Source organism: Saimiri boliviensis, chromosome 8 (assembly GCF_048565385.1).
Source record: "Saimiri boliviensis isolate mSaiBol1 chromosome 8, mSaiBol1.pri, whole genome shotgun sequence".
In the NCBI taxonomy this organism is placed as follows: Eukaryota; Metazoa; Chordata; class Mammalia; order Primates; family Cebidae; genus Saimiri; species Saimiri boliviensis.
This window is the reverse complement of record NC_133456.1, coordinates 12,647,299-12,660,189: the sequence shown is the minus strand read 5'-3', so window position 1 is coordinate 12,660,189 and position 12,891 is coordinate 12,647,299. Positions and strand designations below refer to the sequence as shown.

Below are 12,891 nucleotides of genomic sequence, written 5' to 3'. Positions count from 1 at the left end.
GGGGTTTCATCATATTTGCCAGGATGGTCTCGATCTCTTGACCTCATGATCCGCCTGCCTTGGCCTCCCAAAGTGCTGGGATTACAGGTGTGAGCCACCACACCTGGTGCATGGCTAATTTTTATATCTTTATTAGAGACGAGATTTTGCCATGTTGGCCAGGCTGGTCTCGAACCCCTGACCTCAAGTGCACCCATCTTGGCCTCCCAAACTGCTAGGATTGTAGGCATGAGCCACCACACCCAGCCCATTTTCGCAAACCTCTTTAATGGCAGACTTAATATAAGGCAGCTGGATTCTCCTACCTGCTCCTGCACTCAATCTGTTGTGCTATCATACATCACGCATGGCCTCTGCAAAACTCCAGTACATGGTCAGGAGAGAATGAAAGTGAAAAAGGTAAATATATTGGCACTGTAATAGAAACAGCTTTGACCTTGAGGAACCATAAAAGCTGCCTGGAGCCCACCAGGAGTCTCTTGAACCACCATTTGAGAATCACTATTGGTCAGGAATGGTAGCTCATTCTTGTAACCTCGACACTTTGGGAGGCTAAAGCTGGCAGAACTGCTTGAGCTCAGGAGTTTGAGACTAGCCTGGGCAACATGGCGAAACCCCATCTCTACCAAGAATACCAAAAAAAAAAAAAAAAAAAAAATCAGCTGGTTGTGGTTGTGCACAACTGTGGACTGTGGTCCAGTGACTTCTGGTCCTCACTTTGGGAGGCTGAGGTGAGAGAATTGCTTGAACTCAAGAGGCAAAGGTTGCAGTGAGGTAAGATTATGGCACTGTACTCCAGCAAGGGTGACAGAGTGAGACCTCATATCAGAAAAAAAGAAAACAGGAAGGAAAAAAAATAATAATAACCACTACTATTATGTTAAACACACAGTATGTTTTTAAACTATCACACGGCTTAAAAACAAAATGTCAAAAATCTGGTTACTATCACTGAATCAGAGCTCATATGCTTCATGCTTTACTGTATTTCTTAATTGATTTTTCTTTCTTTTTTTTTTTTTTTTGAGACAAGAGTCTCACTCTGTTGCCCAGTCTGGAATGCAGTGGCACAATCTTGGCTCTCTGCAACCTCCGCCTCACAGGTTCAAGCAATTCTCCTGCCTCAGCCTCCTGAGTAGCTGGGATTACCAGCGCCTGCCACCATGCCTGGCTAATTTTCATATTTTTAGTCCATTGAGTTTTCCAAAACCACGTTGGCCAGGCTAGTCTCAAACTCCTGGTCTCAAGTTATCCGCCCAACTCAGCCTCCCAAAGTGCTGAGATTACAGGCATGAGCCACTATGCCCGGCCAATTTTTCTTTTTTTAAAGTGCCATTATTTGGTCAATTAATTGATTTTTCTTAGAAATCATTTATGAGCCCAGGTTCAGTGGCTCATGTCTGTAATCCCAACACTTTCAAAGGCTGAGCCGGGTGGATCACCTGAAGTCAGGAGTTCGAGACCAGCCTGACCAATGAGGTGAAACCCCATCTCTACTAAAAATACAAAACTTAGCCAGGTGTGGTAGCATTCAGGTGTAATCTCAGCGACTTGGGAGACTGAGGCAGCAGAATAGTCTGAACCTGGAGGCAGAGGTTGCAGTGACAGACTGCAGCGCTGCACTCCTTCCTCGGCAACAAAGACTCTTGTCTTAAAAAAAAAAAAAAAAAAAAAAGTCGGGCTCAGTGGCTCACGCCTATAATCCCAGCACTTTGGGAGGCGGAGGTGGGCGGATCACGAGGTCAAGAGATCAAGACCATCCTGGTCAACATGGTGAAACCCCGTCTCTACTAAAAATACAGAAAAAAAATTAGCTGGGCATGGTGGTGTGTGCCTGTAATCCCAGCTACTCGGGAGGCTGAGGCAGGAGAATTGCTCGAACCCAGGAGGCGGAGGTTGCCATGAGTCAAGATCGTGCCATTGCACTTCAGCCTGGGTAACAAAAGCGAAACTCCGTCTCAAAAAAAAAAAAAAAAAAAAAAAAAATCACTTTTAAGTGCTCAAGCTTCCCAAATAAACAATTAAATGGCTAACGTGGCTAATGGCTATTGTTAGCAGAAATACTAGGGAGTTAGAACTTCCCAATCCACCTCATAAATGGGAGCATCTGTCTGTCACTCCAGAAATGAAAAAAAAAAGTACAAATAATCTGGTATCACTTAATATCCAAAATAGTAAGAATTTAAAATTAAGGGCCAGGCACGACGGCACATACCTGTAATCTCAGCACTTCGGGAGGCTGAGGCAGATGGATCATGAGGTCAGGAGATCAAGACCACCCTGGCCAACATGGTGAAACCCTGCCTCTACTAAAAATAAAAAAAAATTAGCGGGTTGTGGTGGTGCATGCCTGTAATCCCAGAACTTCCGGAGGCTGAGGTGGGCAGATTACGAGACTAGGAGTTCAAGACCAGCTTGGCCAAAGAGACGAGCCTGGCCAACATGGTGACACTCCACCTCTACTAAAAATACAAAAATTAGCCTGGCATGGTGACAGGGTCCTGTAATGCCAGCTATTCAGGAGGCTGAGGCAGAATTGCTTGAACCTGGGAGGCGGGAGAATTGCTTGAACCTGGGAGGCGGAGGTTGCAGTGAGCCAAGATCACGCCATTGCACTCCAGTGTGGGCAACAGAGCGATATTCTAACTCAAATAAATAAATTAATTAATTAGCTGGGCGTGGTGGTGTGTGCCTGTAATCTTAGCTATTGGGGAGGCTGAGGAAGAATCGCTTGAACCAGGGAGTCTGAGGTGGCAGTGAGCCAAGATCACACTATTGCACTCCAGCCTGGTGACAGAGCAAGACTCCACCAGCCCCACCCCCCAAAAAAAGTATCATTCAGATATAATAACTGTCAACATCTTTTCCTAAAAAAAAAGTATTAAATTTCACTTGAAATTAAAATGAAATAGGGAGCCAAGCGCTGTGGCTCACGCCTGTAATCCCAAATTAGGAGGCTATGGCAGGACAGAGGATCACTTGAGGCCAGGAATTTGAGGCTAGCCTGGGCAACATAACAAGACCCCGTCTCCACAAAAAGTAAAAATATTAGCCAGGTGTGGTGGTGCGTACCTGTAGTCCCAGCTACTCTAGAGGCTGAAATGGCAGGTCAGGATCACTTACACCCAGGGATTCACGGCTGCACTGAGCTATGATTGTGCCATTCCACTCTGTAGCATGTAGTCCCCGCTATTCAGGAGGCTGAGGTGGGAAGATCCCTTAAGCATGGGAAGTTGAGGTTGCAGGGAACCAAGATCACGCCACTGTACTCCAACCTGGGTGACAGAGCAAGACTCTGTCTCAAAAAACACAGCCTTTAAAAAACACGGCCGGGCGGGGTGGCTCAAGCCTGTAATCCCAGCACTTTGGGAGGCCGAGGTGGGTGGATCACGAGGTCAAGAGATCAAGACCAACCTGGTCAACATGGTGAAACCCCGTCTCTACTAAAAATACAAAAAATTAGCTGGGCATGGTGGCACGTGCCTGTAATCCCAGCTACTCAGCAGGCTGAGGCAGGAGAATTGCCTGAACTCAGGAGGCAGAGGTTGCGGTGAGCTGAGATCGCGCCATTGCACTCCAGCCTGGGCAACAAGACTCCATCTCAAAATAAATAAATAGGCTGGGCGCGGTGGCTCAAGCCTGTAATCCCAGCACTTTGGGAGGCCGAGGTGGGTGGATCACAAGGTTGAGAGATCGAGACCAACCTGGTCAACATGGTGAAACCCCGTCTCTACTAAAAATACAAAAAATTAGCTGGGCATGGTGGCGCGTGCCTGTAATCCCAGCTACACAGGAGGCTGAGGCAGGAGAATTGCCTGAGCCCAGGAGGCGGAGGTTGCGGTGAGCCGAGATCGCGCCATTGCACTCCAGCCTGGGTAACAAGAGCGAAACTCCGTCTCGAAAAAAAAAAAAAAAAAAAATTAGCCAGGCATAGTGCCATGCACCTGTAGTCCCAGTTATTTGGGGGGATGAGGCAGGAGGATGCTTGCATCCAGGAGGACAAGGCTGAAGTAAGCTTTGTTCGTACCACTGCACTCCATCCTAGGCAACAGAATGAGACTCTGTCTCAAAAATAATTAATTAATTTTAAAAAGGCCAGGTGAGGTGCCTCATGCCTGTAATTCCAACACTGGGAGGCCAAGGCAGGCGGATCACGAGGTCAGAAGTTCAAGACCAGCTTGGCCAACATGGTGAAACTCCCAATTCTACTAAAAATACATAAATTAGCCTGGGGTGGTGGCAGGCACCTATAAACCCAGCTACTCAGGAGGCTAAGGCAGGCGAATTGCTTCAACTTGAGAGGCAGAGGTTGCAGTGAGCTAAAACTGAGCCACTGCATTCCAGCTTGGGTGACAAAACAAGACTCTGTCTCTGAAAAAAAATTTTTTTTTATTTTAAAAAATGAAAAAGCAAAGAAAGAAAGAGGAGGTCAAAACTGTAAGTAACAGAATAATTTGAGCCAGAAAATCAGCCTTTTTTCCTTTTTTTTTTTTTTTTTTGAGACAGAGTCTCACTCCAGTCCCTTTCCTGTCCTCTTGATATAAAAGGCTGGAGTTCAGTGGTACAATCACAGCTCCCTGCAACCATGACCTCCTGGGTTCAGCTGATCCTCCTACTTCAGCCTCCTGAGTAGCTGTGACCAAAGGAGCAAGCCACAGCACCTGGTTAATTTTTATACAGACAGGGTTTCACTATGTTGTCCGGGTTGGTATCAAACTCCTAGGCTCAAGGAATCCACTTACCTTAGCCTCCCAAAGTCCCAAAGTGCTAAGATTACATACAGGTTTGACCCACCATACCTGGGCCAGCCTTCTTACCTTTCCTGTGCTTTTTCTTCCTTACAAAGACAAAACAAGGCCAGTCATGGTGGCTTTTGCCTATAATCCCAGCACTTTGGGAGGCTGAGGTGGGCAGATCACTTAAGGTCAGCAGTTTGAGACCAGCCTGGCCAACACGGTGGAACCCCATCTCTAGTGAAAGTACAAAAACAGGCCAGATGCAGTGGCTCATGCCTGTAATCCCAGCACTTTGGGAGGCCGAGGCAGGCGCATCACCTGAGGTTGGGAGTTTGAGACCAGCCTAACCAACATGGGGAAACCCGATCTCTACTAAAAATATAAAATTAGCTGGGCATGGTGGCAAACATCTGTAATCCCTTCTACTCTGGAGGCTGAGGCAGGAGAATCACTTGAACCTGGGAGGTGGATGTTGCAGTGAGCTGGGACCACGCCACTGCACTCCAGCCTGGTAACAAAGCAAGACTCTGCCAAAACAAACAAACAAACAAACAAACAAACAAAAGAAAAAACTCAGCTTGGGCAACATGGTAAAATTCCATCTCTATCAAAAAACAAAAAATTAAAGCCGGGCGCGGTGGCTCAAGCCTGTAATCCCAGCACTTTGGGAGGCCGAGGCGGGTGGATCACGAGGTCGAGAGATCGAGACCATCCTGGTCAACATGGTGAAACCCCGTCTCTACTAAAAAGTGCAAAAAATTAGCTGGGCATGGTGGCACGTGCCTGTAATCCCAGCTACTCAGGAGGCTGAGGCAGGAGAATTGCCTGAGCCCAGGAGGCGGAGGTTGCGGTGAGCCGAGATCGTGCCATTGCACTCCAGCCTGGGTAACAAGGGCGAAACTCCGTCTCAAAAAAAAAAAAAAAAAAAAAAAAAAAAAATTAGCCAGGCATTGGTGGTACGCCTGTGGTGGTCCTATCTACTTGGGAGGCTGAGGTGGGAAGACGGTTTGGGCCTAGGAGGCAGAGGTTGTAGTGAGCTGAGATTGCACCACTGCACTCCAACCTAGGTTACAGAATGAGACCCTGCCTTTAAAAAAAAAAAAAAAGAATTATCTCTCCATATGCCAGATGCTTTCTTCTCTATTATCTTATTTGGCCTCATTAAATGGTATTATCCCTATTTAACTGATGAACAAACTGGACGTAAAGATTTAGCTCATGCCAAAAATTAAGTGGTCAAATTCAAATTTAAACCCAGTATTAAAGCTTCAGAGGCTACATCCTTCCAATATATTCACCTGCATTTCTGAGGGGCTACAGTGAAACCTACGTCAGTTGGAAACAGTGATTCATTCCTATAATCCCAGCACTTTGAGAGGCTGAGCCAGGAGGACTGCTTGAGGTCAAGAGTTCAACACCAGCCTTAGCAATATGGCGAGACCCCATCTCTACCGAAAATGAAAAAATTAGCCGAGCATGGTGGCACACACCTGCAGTCCTAACTACTCGGGAGGCTGAGGCAGGAGGTTCACTTGAACCCAAAAGGTAGAGGCTGTAGTGAGCCATGATTATGCCACTGCACTCCAGCCTGGCCAAGACTGAGATCCTGTCTCCAAAAAAGAAAAACAAAAAATGAAGGAAACGAAAACTTCTGTCTCACCAGGCACACCTCTCCATACTCCTGCCTCCCCTCTACCAGTCCCTTTCCTGTCCTATCAGTGTAAAAAGTATCCAGAATAAAACGAAATTCAACCATAATAGACAGTGGCAAGAAAATTGCACTTGCAATTGGAGAAGCCTGTTGTCTCACATAAAGACCTCTAAAGAGGAAAACTTTGGCCAGCCGTGGTGGCTCAAGCCTGTAATCATAGCACATTGGGAGGCCGAGGCAGGGGAATCACCTGAGGTTGAGAGTTCAAGACCAACCTGACCAACATGGGGAAACCCCATCTCTACTAAAACAACAAAAGTAGCCAGGTATGGTGGTGCATACGTGTAATCCCAGCTACTCTGGAGGCTGAAGACAGGAGAATCATTTGAATCCAGGAGGCAGAGGTTGCGGTGAGCCAAGATTGCGCCACTGCACTTCAGCATGGGCAACAAGAGCAAAACTCCATCTCAAAAAATCAAAAAACAAAAATTAGCCAGGCATGGTAGCAGGCGCCTAAAATCCCCTTACTCAGGAGGCTGAGGCAGGAGAATCGCTTGAACCCAGGAGGTGGAGGTTGCAGTGAGCCAAGATCACACCATTGCTCTCCAGTCTGGGTGACAGAGTGTGGTACTGCATCTCAAAGGGGAAAAAAAAAGGAAACATTTTTCCCTTCTCAGCAAATGTACTAGTTTCTCCTCTTTCATAAAGCTTCTCATCAATTAGAATTATATTTCTGTGGCTTACAATTTTTATTTTTGAGAAGGGATCTCACTCTGTCACCCAGACTGGAGTGCAATGGTACAATCTCAGCTGACTGCAACCTCCCCCTCCCAGGCTCAAGCAATTCTCCCACCTCAGCCTCCCAAGCAACTAAGACCAGAGGCCTGCATCACCATGCCCAGCTATTTTTTTCTATTTTTGGTAGAGACAGGGTTTCAACATGTTGTCCAAGCTGGTCTCAACCTCCTGGGCTCAAGCAATCCTCCCACCTCAGCTTCCCAAATAGCTGGGACTAAAAGTACATACCACCATGCCCGGGTAATTTTTTAAATTTTTTGTAGAGATGTGGTTTTGCCATGTTGCCCAGGCTGGCCTCAAACTCCTGGGCTCAATCAATGATTCACCAGCCTTGGCATCCCAAAGTGCTGGGATTACAGGTGTGAATGAATGTGCCTGGTCATTTTATAGCTTCTGAATGACAAACACAGAGCTAAAAATCTATAGGTGATCTGAGTTATAGAATCATATAACTTAATGAAGATCACTAAAATATATCAGCCTTTTTAAATTTTTTTTTTGAGATGAATTTCACTCTTGTTGCTTAGGCTGGATTGCAATGGCATGATCTTGGCTCACTACAACCTCCACCTCTGGGTTCAAGCGATTCTCCTGCCTCAGCCTCCGAAGTAGCTGGAATTATAGGAATACACCACCATACCAGGCTAATTTTGTATTTTTAGTAGAGATGGGGTTTCTCCATGTTGGTCAGGCTGGTTTTGAACTCTTGAACTCAGGTGATCCACTGTCTCAGTCTTCCAAAGTGCTGGGATTACAGGCATAAGCCACCATGCCCGGCCAGCTTTTCCATTTTTAAATTAATTTCAAATGTCACACTATCAGTAATGAGCAAAGACCAGCCCTCCTGTGTTCTGTCTCTACTCAGCATGACACAAATAGAAAGGAAGCCCCAGTCACATGAAGTTATCACATCTAAATACGGTACCAAAAGATCTCTAATTTCTAAACTATTCAACTCTCCAAAGCAAAGATCAAATATCTGTAGTCTTTTTAGTTTACAGTAATCTTGAAAATATTTTTAAGGCCAGGCATAGTAGCTCATATTTGTAATCTCAGCCCTTTGGGAGGCCAAGGCAGGAGAATACCTTGAGGCCAGGAATTTAAGACTAGCCTGGGCAACACAGAAAGATGCCCTCGTCTCTACAAAAAAAAAAAAAAAAAAAAAATTTTTTTTTTTTTTTTAAATTAGCTGAACATGGTGGTACATGCCTACGGTCCCAGCCACTTGATAGGATGAGACTGGACGATCGCTTGAGCCTGGGAAGTCAAAGCTTCAGTGAGGAGTGATCGTGCCACTTCACTCCAGCCTGGGTGACAGGGCAAGACTCTGTCTTTAAAAAAAAGGCTGGGCCTGGTGGCTCATACCTGTAATACCAGCACTTTGGGAGGCTGAGGCAGGCAGATCTCTTGAGGTCAGGAGCTCAAGGCCAACACGGGGAAACCCAGTCTCTACTAAAAATTCAAAAAAATTAGCCAGGGATAGTGGCGCACACCTGTAGTCCCAGTTACTCAGGAGGCTGAGGCGTGAGAATAGCTTGAACTTGGGGGCTGGGGGTTGCAATGAGCCAAGATCACACCACTGCATTTGAGTTTGGGTGTCGGAGTGAGACTGTCTCAAAAAAAGAAAAAGGAAAAACAACCCAGGTGTGGCTGGGTACGGGGGCTCACACCTGTAATCTCAGAACTTTGGGAAGATGAAGCAGGATAGATCTACTAAAAATAGAAAAAACCGGTCGGACACAGTGGCCCATGCCTGTAATCCCAGCATTTTGGGAGGCCCAGGCGGACAGATCATGAGGTCAAGAGATCAAGACCATCCTGGCCAAAATGGTGAAACCCTGTCTCTACTAAACATACAAAAATTAGCTGGGCATAATGGTGTGTGAGTATAGTCCCAGCTACTCAGAGGCTGAGGCAGAAGAATCACTTGAACCTGGGAGGTAGAGGTTGCAGTGAGCAAAGATCACGCCATTGCACTCCAGCCTGGTGATAGGGTGAGACTGTCTCAAAAAAAAAAAAAAAAAAAAGAAAGAAGGAAAAACTATATAAAAAATTAGCCAGTCGTGGTGGCAGACACCTAGAATTCCAGCTACTCAGAAGCCTGGGGCAGGAGAATCCAGCCAGGGAAACAGTGCGAAACTCCATCTCAAAAACAACCAACCAACCCAGGTACAATGACATGGCAGCACCACAGAGTGTCGACTGGCCTCGGAAAGCCAGTTCCCCACCAACACTGACATCACTGCCAGCAGAGTCATGTGCTGAAACCAGGTTCCAGTGCAGAGAGCCCCTGATCCTGGGAAAAGGGGTGCTGCTGGAAAGGTGGTTACCCCCAGTTCATCAGGCAAGGCATGTTGAACCTGGCGCCAAACCATTCATAGGCGATCTGCTTCTGGGTTGGGTAGCTAAGATAGCTAAGCAGCTCCCTGGCTGCAGTCTTCAAAGTCAACCCTTGATACTTGGGTTTAAAAAAAACTTAAAGAAAAAAAAGAAAAAGGAAAGAAAAGAAAAAATTTTTAGTCCACACTAACTTTAAAATCTTAGTATTCGGGCATGGTGGCTCACACTGTAATCCCAACACTTTGGGAGGCCGAGGCAGGTGGATCACGAGGTCAAGAGATTGAGACCATCCTGGTCAACGTGGTGAAACCCCTTCTCTACTAAAAATACAAAAAAAATTAGCTGGGCATGGTGGTGCGTGCCTGTAATCCGTGCTACTCAGGAGGCTGAGGCAGGAGAATTGCCTGAACCCGGGAGGCGGAGGTTGCCGTGAGCTGAGATTGCGCCATTGCACTCCAGCCTGGGTAATAAGAGTGAAACTCCATCACAAAAAAAAAAAAAAAAAAAAAAAAAAAAATCTTAGTGTTAAATAAAAAGTTTCAGAGTCCCCCTTAGTGAAAATAACCTGCGACATCCACATAGATGTGATGATCCAGCTAAATAAAACACTGAGAGCAAATAAAGTACATTAAACAGGCATTTCCCACATACCTGAACCTGCTGTGGCTGCTGAACCTGGATCTGCTGTTCTTGCTGGGTTTGTGGCTGAACACTGGTGGTGACTGGACAGGCAAGTTCAAGCAAAGACCCAGCCACTTCGGTGCTGTCTGTGTATATGCAGTTCGCACCCTGTTGGTACACCATGGTAGTGGTGGCTGTCTGTTGGAACTCCTGCAGGGCTTCTGGCCCCTTAGAAGCCAGTGAGTCCAGAAATTCCTTCATCCTGTGTTGCGGGACAGACCGTGCCTTTACTCGGATGTACTCTTCAAAGGAGATGGTGTTCTCCAGGGAATTATTCATATTGCAGAGTCCTTAGGGTTCCTAGAAATAAACAGAAGTCAAAATTACATTATTATTTTTAGCAGGAAATGCCCAGAAGCAATCACCCTTGCACAAGAGACGAATATATTCAGGGCAGCTGTATACATATAGAATCAAAAAATAAAGTTTTATTATACCACCTTATTTTTTCAGTTAATGGATGTTGAAAACTACCATTAACATTTCTTAAACTATCACAATGAAAACAGAACAAACACATGCTTCACAGTACTGGATGAAACGGGCTGAAAACACACTTCCCACCCAGCACTAGGCCAATTCCATCTTTTCCGCAGAGCCGAGCACTGGACAGTAAATGTCACATGCAAAACTGCTCTGTGACCATCACAGAGAGGACACCAAGCAAAAAGGAAGAAGCTAGGAGCAGGGATTCCTATTGATACGTTTTACTTCCAAGTATTTCCTACAGCAAAGATAAGTATGCCACCTAGTTGTGGCAAGACACAAGAGGCAGAGGGTATGTTCTTCATCTCCCATCAAAAAAACCCAAAAATCCTACTTTACCATATGCTGCTCAAATTCTTTTGCAGCACAGCTTACTGGTTAAGAGCACAGACTCTGAAGCCAGACCGCCTGGGTTCAAATCCCAACTTCATGTCTCCCTAATTACCTAACTCTAGAAAAGTCAACTAACCTTAGTTTTCTTGTCAGTAAAAGGGGAATACAATAGTACTTACCTCACAGGTGACATGAGGATTAAATAGAGTACTTAGAAAATCACCTGACACATAGATAGCACTACATAAATGTAACTAATATTAAAATAATTTGAGGAAAAAAAGGTAAATAGTGCTTTAAATATCCAGGTCACTACCAAAATTAAGAAATAAATCCTTGGGCCAGGCGCGGTGGCTCAAGCCTGTAATCCCAGTACTTTGGGAGGCCGAGGCGGGTGGATCACGAGGTCAAGAGATCGAGACCATCCTGGTCAACATGGTGAAACCCCGTCTCTACTAAAAATACAAAACATTAGCTGGGCATGGTGGTGCGTGCCTGTAATCCCAGCTACTCAGGAGAATTGCCTGAACTCAGGAGGCGGAGGTTACGGTGAGCCGAGATCGCGCCATTGCACTCCAGCCTGGGTAACAAGAGCGAAACTCCATCTCAAAAAAAAAAGAAAGAAAGAAATCCTACAAGTTTTTATCAGGTATTTCTTTGCCTTAAAAATCAAGCTGTAAGGCCGGGCGCGGCAGCTCACGCCTGTAATCCCAGCACTTTGGGAGGCCGAGGTGGGTGGATCAAGAGGTTAAGAGATCAAGACCATCCTGGTCAACATGGTGAAACCCCGTCTCTACTAAAAATACAAAAAATTAGCTGGACATGGTGGCACGTGCCTGTAATCCCAGCTACTCAGGAGGCTGAGGCAGGAGAATTGCCTGAACCCAGGAGGCGGAGGTTGCGGTGAGCTGAGATTGCACCATTGCACTCCAGCCTGGGTAACAAGAAGGGCGGGGGGGGGGGGGGGGGGGGGGAGGGATCAAGCTGCAGACATAGACAGTTAACACTCATTACCTGAGGGACAAGTGTGTAATCTATTGATTGCTGACCCCTGTTGCTGCTACCTTTAAACCATCCTCCCTTGATCAGCCCAACCTCCAGAACAAAAGTAGCAGGATGAAAGAGTAACAAAAACCAGTTAACATTTTTGCCAAAAAGAACTCACAGACAATTCTGAATGTCTGCATTTGTTCCCTTGAGCAATCAGGCAAGATATACTAGACTGCCCAGATGCTCTACCTTATGTTACAGATATAAAATATGTGGGTAACCATCTCCTTTCTTCTACCTAGGATCTAAATTCTTGGCAGACAAGACTATGTCATGGTTCTCTCCAAATAGCTCACCCATGGTAATTGCTTTATAGATACCTGTTGCATTTGAAATTCAATGCAGAACAGGAAGAATTATAACTTTTTATCAAGACAGAGTCTCACTTTGCCACCTAGCCTGGAGTACAATTGCATGGTCTCTGCTCATTGCAACCTCTGCCTCCTGTGTTCAGCGATTCCTAGACCTCAACCTCCCAAGTAGCTGGGACTACAGGAGCATGCCACCACACGCAGCTAATTTTTGTATTTTCAGTAGAGACAGGGTTTCACTTATGTTGGCCAGGCTAGTCTGAACTCCTGACCTCATGATCCACCTGCCTCAGCCTCCCAAAGTGCTGGGATTATACGCATGAGCCACCACTCTGGCCTATTCTTTTTTTGAGATGGAATCTCACTGTTGCCCAAGCTGGAGTGCAGTGGCACAATCTCGGCACACTGCAGCCTCCACCTCCCAGGTTCAAGCGATTCTCCTGCCTCAGCCTCCCAAGTAGCCGGGACTACAAGCACCCACTACCATGCCCAGCTAATTTATGTA

General features: G+C 46.1%; 1 protein-coding gene across 5 annotated transcripts in view; it reads right to left on the bottom strand.

The window, feature by feature from the left end:
- QRICH1 (glutamine rich 1) overlaps positions 1–12,891 on the bottom strand; it is a 68,057-nt gene that overhangs the window by 39,431 nt on the left and 15,735 nt on the right. For all 5 annotated transcript variants that reach the window (XM_074403888.1, XM_039477698.2, XM_039477699.2 and 2 more), the window contains one exon: positions 10,177–10,506. In XM_074403888.1, the coding sequence (XP_074259989.1) occupies positions 10,177–10,485 (309 nt within the window). In that variant the 5' untranslated portion in view covers positions 10,486–10,506. The remainder of the gene's footprint in view (positions 1–10,176; positions 10,507–12,891) is intronic.